Raw genomic sequence first — 18,032 nt, 5'->3', positions numbered from 1 at the left:
GTCTGCCAACTGCTATCATCATGCATCTCCGTCCGACCAGGCGCACTGATGTGCGACGTACCAGAACAGGAAGTTAATGGATGTCGAGACTCGAGAATTGGGAACCCTGACCGCAATACGACAGAGACCCATAGGGCTGTTGCACGGCGAGCGCACCTTTCTAGCTTGGGAAGCGCACCCAGGAGGACAGACGCTGCCCCTAAGGCTTTAACTCCTGTTGTGTCGTATTCAGTGATCAAAGATACTGCACTGCAGCACATACATGAGCACAGCAGCACATGCCTGATCCCTCTGAGCAGCCGTGGTATTCTCCGAAAGCCAGATGCCATCTCTGCATCGCTATTGGCTTCGTCAATTTCAATTCAGGTCAACAGATCACCACCACCAGAAATTGTGCGATATTTAAAACTTCCATGTGTGAGTAAACATTGGTCACTGAGCTGCAAGCGAAGCGTGGGGACGGCGAGGTGCCAGCCAAGAGTTGCAAGGAGTTGGCTCGAGTGGTAAGGCTGAGAGGGGCTGACGTCTCGGACCTTTCCCGCTACACACCTTACCCGTGTTCGAGTCCAACCTTACACGTTTCTATCTGACGCATGCATCGTGTGCGGAGTGGTGCAGCACAGCATGCAGGATGACTCGTCAGTTCCCCGGCATGCATCCATCCAGCGAGCTCCCACGCCACCCGTCCACCTGGCCAACCTCACCGTTGAGTAGCTCGATGTCGATCGTTGCTTCGCATACAGGATTGTCAACAACGGGCACAAGAGCGGGCAGCGACCTTGCCAGCCATTGATCACTGCGGTCAAGCCTCCTCGTCTGAGTGAGCTCTTATCCACGCCGCCGGGAAGACCTGCTCCTGCTGTCATTCTGTCTGCTTTCTTGTGACAACCTGGGGAGCAGACAGCGTAAAGCAGCACGGCAGAGTGGGCCCGGAGCCAGTCTGCACAAGGCAGTATCGATGTGGAGCGGCCTCGGACTTACCAGCGCTGAAGCCTTCGGTAGACTTCTCGAAAAGCCCCAAAGGCATGGTGTCGAGTAAGGGCTGCAGATGAACACCATCCCTGTCAAGCTCCACAACGCCATGTCCGTGCTAGGTACGGCCAATCAGCGCGTTGGAGCACCGCAAAAGGGTCGTGGTTAATGCTGAGGGAGTCCCCGGTGTTCTGCTCTTCTGTTCGCTGCGATTGCTGTTGCTGCTGTTTTAACGAAACGGCCTCGGCCTTCTTCCAGTGTCTGTTTTTCTTGCCTGCATCGCCGATGTTCAGTGCAGGGACCTCTCTCTTCCTTTCGACTCCCCACTCGCCCTCCGCTCTTTCTGCGCAACGCTGAGCTGGAGCATTTTGCGTAAGGGCTGCGGTGGTACCATGATCACAACCTAAGACCCGAGAACAGTATTGATCATATGACCAGCTCCCTGCCTCGACCTACCTGAGCAGGAAAAGCATTCAGTTGCGGCGCCGGCCAGACGTTCCAGCTAAGTCGGAGCCTCACCGTTCAACTGAAGAGGGTTCAGCCCTACAGCTACGTTGCAAGGAAACGAGCGCTAGCCCGGACGCTTCTCGCCCTGCCAGCCTCGCCGCCACAGTCACGCTTTGCAACCTGCGCAGCGCCGCGACGCGTACGTCCTTACGGTGAGCCGCACTTTATTACGCACTGTTCAATAGACTTTTCAGCTGCTGCTGCACGCTCTCCCGGCATCGTCCCTACCTGTTTCGGCCATTCCGTGGTGTGCCCGGCTAACTGCCCACCTTTAGGCTCTGCTGTCCGTGCGCCTTCCGCGTCCACTATCCAGTAGCGAGCATCATCCTCACGCTCTGCACGCAGTGCTCGCCACAGTTGCGCCGCGCAGTCTGCTGCGAGGGCACGCTTCAGCTGCCCTTCAGTGGCGGCCCGTAGCGATAATCGTCCGCTAAGGAGCAGTAGTGCACACGACGATGTCTTCGACCCCAAGTATCCGGGTATATGAATCATCACGCTACCAGCGGCCTTCTTATCCAAGCCCTGCGGTTGCTATGGCCATTCCAAACGCACGCGAAGACGTGCCTCCGCCCTTGCCTCCTCCACGTCACATCGAGGACCTCAGGGCCGGGCGGTCTGATCCCGGCTGGCAATGGGGTAACACAAACAATCTCAAAGAAAACGGCTTTGGCGGAAATCGGCTCGCGACAGTCAGACCTGGCTCGAGCTTATACGGTGGATCTCGCAGCGGCCAGGTGCATCATCCGCGGGACCTGTCGGCCGACTATCTTTTCAATGGTCGTGAGCCCTCCATTTCACGGTCTCTCGACGACATGAGCTCTGAGGGCAGCAGGGACCACAATAGTGACGAGGATCGCAGCGGCAAGACTCGGCCGTCGCTCGGCAACCACAGGTAAGAAATCTTATGCCCCATACGTTCCCTGTACTTTCTGTGTTGTCTCCTGCTTGCCAATCAAAAGAGACACTTGCCTCGTTGGCACTCAATGGGTGGCATGGACCATCTCATCTGTCGCATACCTCTATGCTTAGCCCGCCCTATGTGCATGTGTACAATGTATACGCCACGTTATACGTCGACTGACCACAACAATGAACTACAGATTCACAAGTGAACGGCAGCTTGGTCAGAAGGCACTAGATCACTCCTCACAAGCCTACGACAAGCAACTCCTCTCCAAGATCGGTGGCCCGAACACCCCAACGAGAACTGCTGCGCCGCCACTATCGAGCAGCGCCCAAGACTCACCTGCCGACACTCACGCGCATAAGCTAAATGGACAGCAACTGAAGCCTCTGTCCGTACCCGATCGACTACATCCAGACTCGCCCGCCACCAAGTGGCCACAGTCTGGCGCAATATCTCCTGGATATACTGGCTTTCGCAGTCCTGTCTTCGACGGACCGGATGCACACAGGGGACGGTACGGTAGCATCTCTACGCCGGGCCCGTTGGACGAAAGCTTGCCCCTCCACCGCGGTAGTTACGACCACGGCATATTCCCAGAACACGAATTTGGCATGGAGGAGAATGGAATGCGCAATTTGAACATCGATGACCGCAGCCCTGCTGGGTCTGACGAATATCATATGTGCCAGAAAGGCGGCCTAAAACGGCGCGCCTCATCACCTCCTCCAGAGGCTGTGCGTGACGACCGGCCCACGGCTAGCGGCAACCCCGACTTATATCATCGGCGTTCAGCGCATATGCTTGTTAACCGCAATACTCCAACTTCGCGCTTTCAGATGCACCATGGATCACTGTCCTCAGTTTCATCCTCAGGCCCCCGTACTGGCTCGGTCGGCTCTTCGCTCGGTTTTTCCACAGCAGCAAGCAGCATGACAAGTTATGGCGGAGATCAACGCTTGTCACCCAGTGCGTTGTCGCCCTCGGAGCAGACGGAACTGGGCCCTGTTTCTCCGTATGCAGCTAGCAGGTCGCTAAATCGTAGCCCCCGCGGCTCTTTATCGAGACCACAGCACCAACGAGGCTACTCGGAAACCGAGCATCCTTCTCAGATCCGGAAGCTTTCGACAGAAAGCATCATCCACTCGCGACAGAATTCGATGGCCAACCGCATTCCAGGCGCATATATCTGCGAGTGCTGTCCCAAGAAGCCTAAGAAGTTTGACAGCGAAGATGAGTTGCGGTAAGTGACATCCATGCTTCCCACCGCTAGTCTGCCCGCCTTCTGCAAACATGCGCTGACTTACGAGCACAGATCACACGAGCTAGAAAAGCAGTACATTTGCCAATATTGCCCGAATCGGTTCAAGAACAAGAATGAGGCCGAGCGTCATCAGAATTCTCTGCATTTGCGGCGACATTCATGGTCGTGTGCTGCGCTTGCTGGTGTTCAGGCTGCGTTCCACCCCTCTCCTACTCGTCCAGCCGCGGCCGACGTGTGTGGATTTTGTGGTGAGGAGTTTCTTAACCCCGCGAACTGGGACGCTCGGGCAGAGCATCTGAACCATGCGCACAAGTTTGGCGAATGCAATCAAGCCAAGAAGTTTTTCCGTGCAGATCATTTTCGACAGCATCTGAAACACAGTCACGCCGGTACGAGTGGAAAGTGGACCAACATGCTGGAAAATGCGTGTATGAGGGACGAGCCACCACCACAGGAGCGAGTTGGCTCTGTGGGCTCAATCTCTGGTCCTTCTATATCCCCTCTTCCAGCGAAACCTGGGGTCATCAACGAAGCACACGACGAGTCTTGAGGCGTCGTTCTGACCTCCCTCGAGTGAAGCATTACAGCATTTTCAGTTCAGCAACGCATTGTCAGCATTGGTGTCTACGCAGCTTTACGGTCGAGCAGTATACCACAGTCGCAGCGACTATTCTTCCACGGTTGGCACGATGGCCAGTCCTATTTCCGAAGTTTGAACATTTTATATATCCTCGCATCTGGGCTAGCATCTAGAAACTTATTTTTTGTGGCGTTGAGGTTGATGGCTGCATTTGTCAACCATTTCACGAGATTCATGATGGCATCATGTCGTGCATAAAGTTAAGCTCTGGCTTGAGGCATTTCAGAGGCGTTCTCTCCGTCAAGAATCTTGGTCGGTTTCAGCATGAAGGATTATTACATATGTGTGTACAACGCCCAAGGATCTTCAACACATCCTCCGATTAGCATGACATCAACACGAACAACATCGAACATGCCAGACTACTTCATCAGCACAAATCTCACTACAGCATTTATGTCAATCGCATGTTACACCTATCAACCAGCAAGGCGGTCCTTGCTGCCCACGAGAAGCTGCATGACACGAACCTCCTTCACTACGATCCCGCGGCAGGCTATACTTTCCTGTGCGGATCATCGGTATAGATCACGGTAAGGGGTTCGTTCTGAACGCTTCTAATTAGGAGAGGTATACCAATGATCGCTAATCTCAGCATCAGCAACCCGTCCAAAGGTCGCGCAGAACAAGAGCTGCCAGAACACGACAGTACCGGTGAGGTTTTTGCTTGTGTAATACAGTGTCATCGCTGCACCTATATATAGCGAACTAACGGGTGATTTTATCGCAGCGCACAAAACAGTCATCACGTTGCTGTGCAATGGTGTTGCGAACGTTGTGGTGCGACCGGACACAGCAATATCGAAGAGGTTTTCAGGTCATATCATAGCATAGTACAAATGTATAGGTACTAGTTCCCAAACAGTGATGATGGTGCTTTAATAAAAATACTTTGTCTTGAGTAAGCTGTAGTAGTGGCCCGCTCAGGGCGCAGATGGTATCACTGCTGCTAATCATCGTCGACAAACCGAATCGTGGCCGCAGTTAGGCCGTGATATCGGCAGCGTCCATAGTATGCACAACGTACAATGATATTTCAGCGGGATTCCTCGTCGTCGTCAACTCCGAGATTTCATGCACCTTACAGAAATTTTCGTCCCCGAAGGAGCAAATACCCAGCTCCAAACATGCACTCTACGCATGTACACTGCGTTGCGCGGCCGGCAACAGCCGTCAGCACGTACATGTATGCACATGCCGCCAAGAAAATCTCCATGATCGATATCCTCCATGGGAGTTGCCGCCCAAAACCAAGATTTGTAGTACGGTCCTCTCTTCAGAGGGGTGGTGTTGTAGTAAGATTGAAATCCGGCAGGTGGGGGCTGACAGCATGAGGATACGCATTGGTATGTATGACTTCACGATAGCTGTGGTGCCAATATGCGATCTTTAGAACGTGGTGTGAGAGTGGAGCGCGTAGCGGGGAGAGGGAAGGTAGAGCGTCTTACCAAGACGTAATGACTCGTTGTAGGGACGCCTGAACTGCCTGAGTGCGATCCTTCAGGACAAGACACGGGTTGATATAATCCTGCGATTGCACGTGGGAACAAGCCAAGCGGGACAATTTAAGCTGCTCTTTCATTTGCTCAAAGTAAACGGCAAGGATTTCCGCCAACATGTTATCCAATGTATGGCCGAAGAGAAAAAGACTTGATTGGTCTACCGTCCAGCCCCTCAAACGGATTGCACAGATTCGAAATACCTCTCCCCCTCGTCCTCCAAGCTGACTGCAGCATTTCGATCAAACAAGATCTCGAGCATGATCTGCGCCTGTACCACCTGATACACGGCCAGATACCTCCCCGTTTTCTGTAACCAGTAGTACGAACACTAATTGCTGACTGCATCTCCAGCGGAGTGTAAGAAGCTAAAGCTGACTGCAGTAAGCAGTCTTCTAAACCACACGTATCGTTCTTAGTACGCCCAAGTCTACGCCCGAGTTCCGAATGCAAGCTGAAAATGACGATGGGAGGGTCAAGGAGGAGATCGTGTGACGAGACGGAGCGGACCTCCGAGATCTGGGACCGGGGGGGTTCAGGGAAGGTCCTTCGGGACGGAGGGGAAGTTTGCGGGGTTTTGGAGGCGTTCGCGGTTGCGTTTTGCGATTTCAGCGTTGCGAAGTTTGTCCAGGCGCATTTGGTAGAAGGATCTGTCGTGTTGTGGTAAGCATGTAGTCCTATAGCTGACTGTGAAGCTGTGGAGGTAAGATGCTTACTTGTTGAGATGGTATATTCGTGCGGCAGGTTCGGTTGAAGCTGCATCGCTTGACTTGGTAAGCTCTTTGATCTATAAGATAGTTAGCTACATCTACGTTGTATGGTACATGGAGACACACTTTGTCGTCCTTAGCTTGCTCGTCTTTCTTGTCTTCCTCTTCCTCGTTGCTTTTGGCTTCCTTATCTTTCTCCTTGTCTTTTCCTTTTCGCTTCTCTTTCTTGAGTCTCTGCTTCTCTTCGTACTCTTTCTTGACTTTCTCGATCTCTTGATCCATCTCTTCCTTCTTCATACGCTCAGCTGTCCTTGCGGCTTCTTCCGCATCGGGCTGGCAAAAACCTCGATCGGATAGATGACCAATGCATACATAGAAGAAGTCCTGGATTTGTGTGAATAAGGACAAGGTCAATGTTCAACTTTTCGTACCTTGTTATTTGGAGTAATGAGAACACTTGAGGTGGGCTTGAAGCAGATGTTGCAAGGCTTGGATGCGCTCCCTGCCACCTTTCTGTGGTACCAGGTGTTATCGAACGGTGCTTTCGACATGATGTGTGTCGTTTGCCTCTATGTCTGCGAGTTGATGTGTAAGCGCAAGGCCGCAAGTTGGTACGATCAAGCAAGGCTCCGATCTGGTCCGAAAGCCGGCGTGACGCGTGTTAATATCTTGTAGTCACAACAGCACCGCACTCGCAGAAGCCGCTTGCAAAGTAGCCAATCCAGCAACAGTGCTGTATGTTGATGTTGCAGGTCAAATATGGATGATCGATGCTGTCTGCAAGTGGTGTCCCGGAGAGGCTGAGTCTATGCTTCATTGAGCCTAGAGGCGATGCGCTTTCCACTTCAAACATGACGCAGTGACTTGATACAAATCTCCAACCAACACCTATGTTATCAAGAACTTTGCGAGCGCAAAGAGTCCACAATATTGCTACAAGATCAAATATCTGCCTTGTGGGAACATTGTCGCATCGATCACTGGCGTCATCAGAGAAGCCAGTTAACAACTTTTCAAGTACGACAAACCGCCCTTTCACCCTTCTGTACCCGTTGAGTATTGATACACGTTAGAACCGTTCTCACCCAGCACATCAACATACTCAGAACCGATCACCATGGCCGAAGAAACCAGCAAATTGAGATACATTGATGTTGGTCCGCAATACTTCCATTCCCATCCCATTCCATACTCACCAATACCAGATCGGCATCAATTTTACCGACCCAATCTTCCGCGGCATCTACCACGACAAGCAACGGCACGAAGATGATTTCGAAGACATCATCCAGCGCGCCCTAGACGCCGGATGCAAGAAGTTCATGGTCACAGGATCCGACCTCGCAGAGTCTAAACACGCCATTGAAATCTCTAAAGCCTACCCTGGACTGTGCTACGCGACAATAGGCGTCCACCCTTGCTCTGCTAAACAATTCGATGAGTATCCTGGTGGACCTGACAAGCTCCTCGAGGCGCTGAAAGAGCTTGCGGCGGAGGCGAAAGAGGCGGGCCATGCTGTTGCGTTCGGCGAGTTTGGACTCGATTATGATCGCTTGTTTCTGACGCCTAAGGAGCAGCAGCTCAAGTACTTCGAAGAGCAGCTCGAGATTGCTGTTGAGGTGCAGCTCCCCTTGTTCCTGCATTCGCGAGCTGCGAGCGAAGATTTTGAGAGGTTGTTGAAGGCGAAGTTGGAGCAGTTGCCGAAGAGAGGGTTGGTGCATAGTTTCACAGGGACAGTGGGGGAGATGCAGAGACTAATAGAACTGGGCTTCGACATTGGAGTTAATGGGTGTAGCATGAAGAGTGAGTTGCTTTTGGGTGTTTTGTGGGTGATTTAGCTGATTTGTTGTAGCGGACGAGAACATCGATGTCGTGAGGCAAATACCACTTGAGCGGTTGCAGATCGAGACAGATGGTCCCTGGGTAAGTACAATGTTCAGATGCTATGTTTCTCACGACTGATCTCGATACAGTGCGAAATGCGGCCCAGTCATGCGTCAGCAAAGTTCCTCAAGGATGCCCCGCCTTTACCCAAGGCTATCAAGAAGGAGAAGTTTGTCAAGGGTGCCATGGTCAAGGGGCGAAATGAGCCTGCTACCATTCCGCACGTGGCGTATGCTATTGCGCAGATCAAGGGCATCACCGTGGAAGAGGTGTGCGATGCGGCGTGGAACAACTCAATCAAGATGTTCGGCCTTGGAGTGTCAGCATAGAATGGTTCCTTTTGACGGCATATAGAGTGCATTTAGAGGTCTAGACACAATTGGCACCAGGTTAGCAAGGACTGCAATGTGCAATGTGTTGTACTGGATTTGATTTGTACAGACAAAAGAAAATGTGGGCTCCGGCCCGCATGCAAATGACTTCCTGATCCCCTCTTCAAGCACGTAACCACTCTACTTCCTGTACCACATCCTTGTGATCTTGGTATGCCTCATCTTCTTCTGCAGCTGGAAAATGCCGTACATGAGCGCCTCGGCGGTTGGCGGGCATCCAGGCACGTAGATATCGACCGGCACAATCCTGTCGCATCCTCTTGTGACCGAGTAGCTGTAGTGGTAGTATCCTCCTCCGTTCGCGCAGCTACCCATGGAAATGACCCATCGAGGGTCGGGCATCTGATCGTACACCTGTCGCAGAGCCGGAGCCATCTTGTTTGTGAGAGTTCCGGCAACAATCATGACATCGGACTGACGTGGCGAGGCACGGAAAATGATACCGAGGCGATCCTGGTCGTATCGTGGGGTGGACAAGTGCATCATTTCAACGGCGCAGCAGGCGAGACCGAAGGTCATGGGCCAGAGGGAGCTCTGACGTGCCCAGTTGGCGACTTGGTCGAGAGTGGTCCTGTTCCAGCGCGTTAGCCTTTGTTGCCACCACGATTTTGGCAGTACTCTCAGTCTCCCTGGGACAGCACGTACAGCGCATATTGCATGGCACCCTTCTTTCCCTCCTGGCTGGGCAATGGCACTTCGCGGCGCGCCTGCTTCATCGGGGGCGGTGTTCCAGGGTTGCCCACAATGGTGGCGGGGCTCTTCATTGTCGTCGCATTGTTGGAGGAGCTCGAGGAAAGGAAGGCAGTGCTTCCGGCGCGGAATGGCAACAGAGCTGTTGTGGGCTTGGCTGTCCAGAAATTAGCTCCGGAGCGACGGCAGCTTTCATGACGGCGGCGACTCACCTCGCAGAGCCATTGAGGCTCCGTACCGTGTTGTCGACAGCATGTTGGCGACGGGTATCAGGGAGCGTGTCCGGTGGAAGAGTGGAGAGGCGGGCGTGGGGTGGCGTACGGGGAGTGCAGTCGCGATGAAGTCAATGATCGTTCTTCGCCAAGCGTCGATTAGCTAGCCGCTTTTAGGTTCCATCTGATAGGCTGAACGCCGACATCGATCCTCACCATCGCCTTTTCGGTCTACCCCGGCGAGACTGCATCACCAAACCCGTGATATTCCCAGGGTCCAGTGACAACAGTCAAACTACCTCAGGTTCTCTGGACAATAGCAAGGATGGCGAGTAAAGTGCCTTCGATCTGCTGTATAGGTTACATTGGCAAACACGTAAGTAGAGCCTCTAGGGGTCACGGTGCAGCATCTTGACCTAGCGGGGTGAATGTGTGTACATTGTTTGTGTACTTGGTTAATCGATTCTTCAGAATAATCCGTTGCACATTTCGCTCTTCCCAGCAGAAGAGAGAGCGCCTCTGGAATTCCAGTTTCTGCTCTCGTCATGTCTGGACATCTTCGAAGCTCGCCTTCCTTACAAGATAGCAGACCAAGACTTTGGGCTTCTCCAAGCGGTTGATGAAAGACTGGCTATGTACGGATGGCTGACCAATACTGGTGTCAAGATTGTCATTGTGGTCGACATGGAGGGGAGGCCAGCTACCGCCTTGGATAGCAAAGCGGCAACAGCAGTGGGACTACGAGACGCAGACCTGAAGCCTGTAAGTTTGTCTGGATCTAGCGAATTTCCAGCACTGATATTTGTTAGGCGTTCAGGGCATTGCAAACAGCATACATCAAGCTGTTGCGGAATCCGTTTTACAACCCTGATGAGCATTCACCAGTCACAGCGAATGCCGAACAAAAGATAGGCTCGACACAAATTACAAGTCGCAGTTTCATCCAAGAAGTAAAGCGAATTGCAGAAGCATGGGTGCCCGGCGTTACCAACCTCTAAGCGCTCGTTGCCCGCCATCACAATACCAGGATACCAAAGCATAACACGGCGTTTGGCGTACACGAAGTCAAGTCCCATAGAGACATCAGCAATTGAACTTTGTACTTCCCCAGATTTGCTTAGCAAAAACCGTCCTGTTAGTTCTCGATTATCAGATCGAACGCGCTAATGTCCAAATCAGGACTAGATGGATCTGCCATCCTGCATCTCGGGCCTTGCAGACTTCAGCATCAAACATCTTCTTTTTCTTATGTCACCCAAATGCCTCCTAATGGGACGAGTGTCACGATTACGAACCCTCTGGTTCTCTACAGGAGTCTTATAGCAACACAACAAATTCGTCCCGATCCCGGACAACATCGCTTGGCCTGTATGACGTATACCATTCGGCAAATGCCAAGACAAAGTACATCGACTGACCGAAAGAACAGTACATCTACAGAAACTCTATGATCAACTCAAAGACTATGAACCCAGTGTAGAATACTCCAAACGCCTCAATCAATTGACTCGAGCTATCAAGGCCGGCCAAGATGTCTTGCCACCACCTTCCACTGCCACTGCCGAGCTGGGCAGCTTTGACCGAAGTTGGATATGGAAGACCCTCGTAAACCAGAAAGAGCAGCGCGACTCACGAGCATTGACGCGTGTACTGATTGATCATGACCAAGCCATGGCCCTTCAGAGCCCGAAGGGCCTTATGCTCCATGGCGAAGTTGGCACTGGCAAGTCCATGCTCATCGACCTATTCCAGGAATGTCTACCGAACCGCAAGAAGAAGCGCTGGCATTTTGATACTTTCATGTTGCACACTATTTCCCGCTTGGAACAGCTCCGCAAGTCTCGTACGCTTACAAGGACCGCTGATGGTCAGGATGAGTACTCGCTGCTGCTCGTAGCACGAGATCTCATTGAAACAAGCCCGATCTTGTTCCTTGATGAATTCCAATTCCCGGACCGTGTGGCGAGTAAGATCTTATCGAACCTGATGACGAGCTTCTTCCAGCTTGGCGGTGTGTTGATAGCGACCAGCAACCGCATGCCAGACGAGCTAGCTAAAGCTGCGGGTGTTGAGTTCGCTAGACCGGCCCCAGGTGGCGCGTTCAGCAAGCTGGGCTGGGCGAACCGCATGCCTGGGTTCCGTGCAAAGAACGATGGAGCCGGGCAGAAAGGCGAGTTCTTTCAGTTCCTTGAGGTGCTGAAGGCGAGATGTGAGGTTTGGGAGATGGAGGGTAAAAAGGATTACCGGAAACTCGAGATGGAAGAAGATGGAGGTGCTCGAACGTCAACGCCTGCATCGGACGCCGTCTCGATCGCGTCTGTAGGTCTGCCAGCTGGAACGGCGAACGAACTCGAGACGACAGATCCCACACCAGCCACCGAAGTCACACTCCCAAGGAACTACCTCATCCAACCAGCCACCGTCGAAGAAATGACCACATTCGCCGAATCCTTCAACTCTCTCATCGAACGTGCAGCTGTCCACGCCTACCCCATCCCCTGGGAACCCGCAACCCTCACCGTGTACGGCCGGCGCGTCGACATCCCCGCTCAACACAACGGCGTAGCTTTCTTCACCTTCGAAGAACTCTGTGGCGCCGTCCTCGGTCCCGCAGACTACGTCTCTCTCGCCTCCACCTACCACACCTTCATCCTCACCGATGTCCCCATCCTCACCTTCCTGCGCAAACACGAAGCCCGCCGGATGATCACGCTTCTCGATGCGCTCTATGAAGCGCGCTGCCGCCTGCTCATCACCGCCGCCGCGGATCCGGATGAGATCTTCTTCCCTGCCCCGAAGGGCGCGGTCAACGAAGCCGGCGAGGAGGTCCTGAGTGAAGACGCTGTTTATCCGGAAACGTACTCGGAAATCCACCAGGATCTTACCAGCCCGTTCAGACCCAATGTATCTTCGTACGGCACGAACACACGCGCAATGCCCGACGACGCGCTCGAAGACGACCCGCCGAACCGCGCGCGCCGGATGGCGGGCCTGAGCGAGTCTGACTACGGCGACGAAGAAGCGAGAACTCGCGAGTCAATGACAGCAGACAACAAGAAACCCGACTTCGCCAATCTTCGCGGCCTTACGGGTGAAGACGAGGTCTTCGCCGTCAAGCGCGCTCAGAGCCGGATCTGGGAGATGTGTTCGGCGCGGTGGTGGAGTAAGAGCGCTGTGAATGCGGACGAGGGGAGTGATGTGGCGAGTCAGGGGTGGTGGCGTCCGTTGTCGAAGGAGAGTAGGCATTGGGAACGTCCTGCAACGGCACAAAATCCCGCCGCTACACCGGCTTCTCTCTCCCCTCTGTCGTCGTCGTCGTCGTCGCCGTCGTCGTCGTCGAGTGTCCCGGCCAAGGCCGCCATGCTCGCAGACACCGATGTCAGACTCGTCGACGAATCGCTGCCTGTTGAGAGAGAAAAGCGTACCAGGCCAGCGACCCAGAGCAAGCCGGTTCCTGGTGTGCCAAAGGACAACGAAGTCTTCAGCGACGAGGAAATGGAGAACATGTTCCGCCACGGCGCGAGTCCGTTCAGAACGACGTCTGATCCGCCCCCGAAGTTCAGTGAGGCGCATGCCTGGGGCGTGACGACGTGGGGGAAGAAGGCGGGGGCGTGGGGGAAGGGGGTGGAGGGGTTGAAGGAGAGGAGGAAGGTTGTGGATGCGGAGGAAGGGGAGGGGAGAGTGAGTGGGAAGATGGAGAGGAAGTTCGAGGAGGAGGTCAAGGATGATGTGGCGGAGGGGAAGGGGGAGGGGAAGGGGAAGGGTGCGAAGACGAGCATGGGGGAGGGGGTGCCGTGGACGCCTTCATAGACTTGGGATATGTTGCTGGGATGTGTTGCTGGGATGTGTTGCTGGGATGTTTTGTTGTAGATATGCTTATACATTGCACGCTCAACTCCACGCTACCCGCAAGTGTACGACGCTACGCAAGTGTACGCCGCTACTCAAACCAAGGGTCTAGTCACTGGATCTTTCCCTTGTTGACCACAAACGCTTCGAGCACTGACAGCGCAGACCACAGCCTGTTCTCCGCTTCCCGGAACACGACAGACCGGGGCCCGTAGAAGACCTCATCGCTGACCTCCTCAGGGTGACGCGGCAGGCAGTGCATAAACTCCCACTTGTCCTTTGCGCCCGCACGCTTCGCCAACTCAGACGTGATCTGGAAACCCTCGAACGCCTTCAGGCGCTTTGCGGACTCTTCTTCCTGGCCCATGGACACCCATGTGTCCGTGACCAGGATGTCTGCATGCTGAGCCGCCTCCTCGGGCACAGTTGTCTCAACCAGCTTTCCCGCGCGGGGCGACGTCTGCGCAGCGTGGCCAATGACATCGCGCATGGCTTGCGGGATCTCGTAGCCCTTGGGTGTGGCGACGCTGATGTCGATGCCGAGCTTCACGCAGCCGATGGCGAGGTCGAAGAGGACGTTGTTTGCGTCGCCGATCCATGCGACCTTCAGGCCCTCGAGGCCGAGCGAGGTGGTGGATGTGGAGGGGTGGGATTCGGTGAGAGTGAGCAGGTCGGCGATGATCTGCATGGGGTGGTAGAGGTCGGAGAGGGCGTTGATGACGGGGACGGAGGAGTGCTTTGCGAGGTCGGCGACGTCGCTGTGGGGGCCGACGCGGGCGACGATGGCGGAGGTCATGGAGGAGAGGACGAGGGAGGTGTCGTAGAGGGACTCGTTGACCTGCGGGGCATTAGCAACAAACAGCCCATGCAGGCGGCGGGCGCATTGCATACGCCTAGCTGGATGTCGTCGCGGCCGAGGAACATGGGCGACGCGCCGAGTGCTGCAATCGCGCCTTCTGTCGAAACACGCGTGCGGGTGCTGCGCTTGCTGAAGGTCATGGCGACTGTGCGGCCGGCGAGCGACTGGCGCAGGCTGTGCGGGACCTCGCCCGTGGACTTGATGCTCTGCTTGTGGGCATCGGCATTGCGGACGAGCGTGGTGAGCTCGGCGGGTGCGAGGTCTGCAATCGAGAGCAGATGGCGGGGCGCAAAGGGCGAGGTTCGCGTGCTCGACGAGGGAATGTATGTGGACAAGCTGTAGCTGCGAGATCGGAGCTGCTGCAAGCTGCGCACAGCAGTCGACGCAGGCCGGAGGGCGTGCATGGCCGGCCAATGGGGGCGATGGAGCTTCGGAGGGGAGAATTGAGTCTTGGCGAGAGAAGCTGGGAGTCTTGACGAGAGAAGCTGGACGAGGCGCAGAGTCACAGCCAGCCGCGCTCTCTGTGTCACTCAGCCGGTAGTTTTTCTGGTGGGGCCCGTGGAATCCGGGGTCTCGCGCCCTGCTGCGTCAGGCACGAGCGATAAGCGCAAGGCGCCCGTCACTGATTGGCGTGGTGGCTGGTGGCTGGTGGCTGAGCGCTGAGCGCTGAGCCCGGGAGCCGCGAACGACATCATGACTGGCCAGGTCCGACGAACACTGCCAGCACTCATTCCCGCCTCGCACTGCATCCTGCGCGTGTTCGTGCCTCCGCCTGCCCGTGCCTACGCCTGCCCGTGCCTCCTCCTGCCCCCTCCTGCAGTCCCTCCTCCTGGCCGTCCCCAGCAAATGCACACCTAGAGCCCTGATCGCATCCCCCTCACCACCATGGAGACGCCCGACGGCCCGTGGGGCTCGACCCGCACGCCTAGCTCGCGCCCAACGTCCCAGAAGTCGACCCGCTCCTCGCAGTCGCGACACTCGCAAACCTCGAGCCGGACCACCGAGGAGACGCCACTGCTTGCGAACGAAGACCGCGGCGGCGAGGAGCGCACCCCCGCGCAGTCCCGCTTGCTGCGTTCGCTGAGCGCATCGTCCGGCTGTGGCAAGACGCCCGCCTGGCAGCGGAGATGGCCCAGCATACTCGCCCTCCTCCTGCTATGTCTCGTCGCAATAGGCATCATGCTCGGCTTCCTCGCCAGCGAAGGCATCGAGGAGTATGCCATGCAGGCCGCCGACTTCAAGCCCACCAAGCTGGCTCTCGACGGTCTCACCGACCACGGCGCCAGGGTCCAGATCGAGGGCGACTTCAAGATGGATGCCTCCAAGGTGGAGAAGCAGAGCGTGCGCAACATCGGCAGATTCGGTACATGGCTCGCCCGAGAAGCCGAGACTGGGCCAATGGACGCTGAAGTCTATCTGCCGGAGTATGGCGATGTCCTGGTTGGCACAGCCAGGATCCCCGGCATCAAGGTCAACATCAGGAACGGCCACACTACGCATGTCTCTCTGGTTGCAGTCGTAGAGCCAGGGTCGGCTGAAGGCATTCGTAGTGTTGCGCACGACTACATCGACGGACGACTACAGCAGATTCGCCTCAGAGGCAGGGCGGAAGTGCCCGTCAGGTCGGGCTTGATCAGGCTCGGCAAGCAGACTATCGAGCAGTCGATGGTCTTCCACAGCGGCCATGTCCCAGCGCTGCCCAAGTACAATATCACTAAGCTCAACCTCCGAGAAGCGAACCACGGACGCAAAGGACTGGGTGCCGACGCCTCGATCCTCGTCAAGAACACGTTCCCTCCTGTCTCGCTCGACATCCCTCCGGTCGCTGTGGACGTGCTGATCGACGGATGCTCACCTTCAGACAAACACCTCAAGGTTGGCACCGCTGAGACCCCCGAGCTGCACATCAGGCCCAAGACCGACGTCAAGCTCAACGTCACAGGCAATGTGGAGAAGCTCGCGGATCCCTTGACTGAGGTCTGCCCCAACTCGGCAAAGTCGCCTCTCGACGCCTTCATCGGTGACTACATGAAGGGAGAGGACGCCACCATCTACATCAACTGCTGCACATTTCCTGATCCGGCAACCCCCAACTGGGCCCGTGACCTGCTCAGGGACATCACAGTCCCCGTCCCTTTCGCTGGCAAGGAGATGGGAAACGTGATCAAGAACTTTTCCATGGCCAACATGCACTTCTCTCTGCCAAGCCCTTGGGCTGAACCGGGCACGCCTGAAGCTAACCCCTCCATCTCGGCAACTGTCAAGGTCGACATCGGACTTCCCAACGAGATGAATTTCCCCTTGGACGTTCATCAGATCAAGGCGGATGCTGACATCTTCTACAAGAAGAAGCTGCTCGGGAAGATGAAGCTTGACAAGTGGCAACACGCCAACTCGACAAGAATCAAAGGCCATGGTCAGGAAGGCCCCTCTCTGCTGGTCCAGTCCGAGATCGAGAAGGCTCCGATCGAGATTCAAGATGATGATCTGTTCACCGAGGTCGTCCAAGCTCTCCTCTTTGGCGGAAAGCCAATCAATATGGACATGAAGGCGAGTGTTGGCGTCGGCATAGACACGCCCATGGGCAAGCTTGCGATCCGAGGCATCCCCGCCAAGGGTACCGTGCCTGTCAAACGTTAGTGACCTAGTTCGTGATCCTTGCGTTTCGCTCGTCTGGTAATCGCTAACATCTGTGGTCCAGCAATTCGTGGCGGCAAAGATCACAACGGCACAGATGACGGCAAGTCGCCAATGGAGCGTCTGAATCTGAAGGTCGGCGATATGGCGATCGTGGATACGAGCCCTACTTCGATTACACTCCAGATGAAGTCTAATTTCACGAACCCAACGAACTACACTGCAACCATTCCCTACTTCAACATCAACGTCCTTGTGAACGGGACACTCGTCGGATCGGCAACTGTCGAGAATAGCACTGTCTACCCCGGCAACAACTCCGGCACCGTCGTCACCGTCCTCTGGGACCCCTATACCTACGGCGGCATCAAGGGCAAGGACGTTGGCCGAGAATGGCTGTCGCAGTTCATCTCAGGCATGCTTCATCAGCCCTGCTTCCCTCTTTCACCACTGACTTTGGCAACAGGCTTCAACACCTCTTTGACGATGCAAGCCCACAACGGCACCATCCCCTCCCAGCCCGCCCTCGGTCACCTCCTCTCCCAATTCCCCATCACTGTCCCCGCCCCGCACATGTCGACCGACGATCCTGACGATAGCGACCCTGCACCTCCAAGCGATGGAAAGAACACTCACTTCATCCGCAGTGCCACAATGCACATTCTCTCCTCCACCGCGCTCTTCACCCTCTTCTCCCCTTTTAAATCAACCACGATGTACCTCACTTCACTGAACGCAACCGCCTTCTACGAAGGGCACGAAGCTGGCAAGATCCTGTACCATCTTCCCTTTGCCGTTCCTCCTGGCTTGTCAGAAAGCCCGAGGTTGCCCGTGGATTGGAGTTTTGGCTCGCTTGGATACGAAGCGATTAAAAAGGCGCTTGGGGGTCAATTGAAGCTCAATGCCTTTGCAATTGTCGGCGTCAGGATAGGGGAATGGAGGGAGACTATCTGGTACAAGGGCGGTAAAATCGGTGCGAATGTGCGGCTATGAGACACGGCCAACAGACCACA

At 55.2% G+C, this 18,032-nt stretch overlaps 8 protein-coding genes across 8 annotated transcripts; 5 read left to right on the top strand and 3 right to left on the bottom strand.

The window, feature by feature from the left end:
• Positions 1-2,012: 2,012 nt before the first annotated feature.
• On the top strand, positions 2,013-4,197 carry BU25DRAFT_346294 (uncharacterized protein; the record flags this gene model as incomplete). Its single annotated transcript, XM_033703089.1, has 3 exons — positions 2,013-2,371; positions 2,580-3,626; positions 3,699-4,197. The coding sequence occupies 3 exons, from the start codon at positions 2,013-2,015 to the stop codon at positions 4,195-4,197; spliced, it is 1,905 nt and encodes a 634-aa protein (XP_033559463.1).
• A 1,762-nt stretch (positions 4,198-5,959) lies between these two features.
• Positions 5,960-7,222, bottom strand: BU25DRAFT_372291 (DUF1742-domain-containing protein). Its single transcript, XM_033704004.1, has 4 exons — positions 6,928-7,222; positions 6,623-6,880; positions 6,503-6,573; positions 5,960-6,436 (listed from the first exon to the last, which is right to left on the bottom strand). The coding sequence occupies exons 1-4, from the start codon at positions 7,045-7,047 to the stop codon at positions 6,322-6,324; spliced, it is 564 nt and encodes a 187-aa protein (XP_033559462.1). The 5' UTR covers positions 7,048-7,222; the 3' UTR covers positions 5,960-6,321.
• A 391-nt stretch (positions 7,223-7,613) lies between these two features.
• Positions 7,614-8,747, top strand: BU25DRAFT_492926 (deoxyribonuclease tatD; the record flags this gene model as incomplete). The annotated part of the gene is made up of 4 exons (XM_033711679.1): positions 7,614-7,649; positions 7,702-8,299; positions 8,349-8,419; positions 8,470-8,747. 4 exons carry the CDS (start codon positions 7,614-7,616, stop codon positions 8,707-8,709), a joined length of 945 nt encoding a protein of 314 aa, XP_033559461.1. The 3' UTR covers positions 8,710-8,747.
• On the bottom strand, positions 8,726-9,779 carry BU25DRAFT_397191 (NADH-quinone oxidoreductase). The gene is made up of 3 exons (XM_033704861.1): positions 9,675-9,779; positions 9,418-9,619; positions 8,726-9,343 (listed from the first exon to the last, which is right to left on the bottom strand). The coding sequence occupies exons 1-3, from the start codon at positions 9,715-9,717 to the stop codon at positions 8,893-8,895; spliced, it is 696 nt and encodes a 231-aa protein (XP_033559460.1). The 5' UTR covers positions 9,718-9,779; the 3' UTR covers positions 8,726-8,892.
• A 131-nt stretch (positions 9,780-9,910) lies between these two features.
• Positions 9,911-10,782, top strand: BU25DRAFT_492924 (Sedlin). The gene is made up of 3 exons (XM_033711678.1): positions 9,911-10,050; positions 10,146-10,436; positions 10,484-10,782. Exons 1-3 carry the CDS (start codon positions 10,000-10,002, stop codon positions 10,670-10,672), a joined length of 531 nt encoding a protein of 176 aa, XP_033559459.1. The 5' UTR covers positions 9,911-9,999; the 3' UTR covers positions 10,673-10,782.
• Positions 10,783-10,933: 151 nt separating this feature from the next.
• Positions 10,934-13,484, top strand: BU25DRAFT_346083 (mitochondrial ATPase-like protein; the record flags this gene model as incomplete). Its single annotated transcript, XM_033703073.1, has 3 exons — positions 10,934-11,042; positions 11,104-12,985; positions 13,160-13,484. 3 exons carry the CDS (start codon positions 10,934-10,936, stop codon positions 13,482-13,484), a joined length of 2,316 nt encoding a protein of 771 aa, XP_033559458.1.
• Positions 13,485-13,635: 151 nt separating this feature from the next.
• On the bottom strand, positions 13,636-14,786 carry BU25DRAFT_460389 (ornithine carbamoyltransferase mitochondrial precursor; the record flags this gene model as incomplete). Its single annotated transcript, XM_033710350.1, has 2 exons — positions 13,636-14,361; positions 14,415-14,786. The coding sequence occupies 2 exons, from the start codon at positions 14,784-14,786 to the stop codon at positions 13,636-13,638; spliced, it is 1,098 nt and encodes a 365-aa protein (XP_033559457.1).
• Positions 14,787-15,561: 775 nt separating this feature from the next.
• BU25DRAFT_346105 (uncharacterized protein) lies at positions 15,562-18,012 on the top strand (the record flags this gene model as incomplete). The annotated part of the gene is made up of 2 exons (XM_033703075.1): positions 15,562-17,017; positions 17,084-18,012. 2 exons carry the CDS (start codon positions 15,562-15,564, stop codon positions 18,010-18,012), a joined length of 2,385 nt encoding a protein of 794 aa, XP_033559456.1.
• Between the last annotated feature and the right edge of the window lie 20 nt (positions 18,013-18,032).

The sequence above is a fragment of the Macroventuria anomochaeta genome (assembly GCF_010093625.1).
Source record: "Macroventuria anomochaeta strain CBS 525.71 unplaced genomic scaffold BU25scaffold_26, whole genome shotgun sequence".
Taxonomy (NCBI): Eukaryota; Fungi; Ascomycota; class Dothideomycetes; order Pleosporales; family Didymellaceae; genus Macroventuria; species Macroventuria anomochaeta.
The sequence above is the reverse complement of the archived record's forward strand: the minus strand, read 5'-3'. Positions and strand labels throughout refer to the sequence as shown.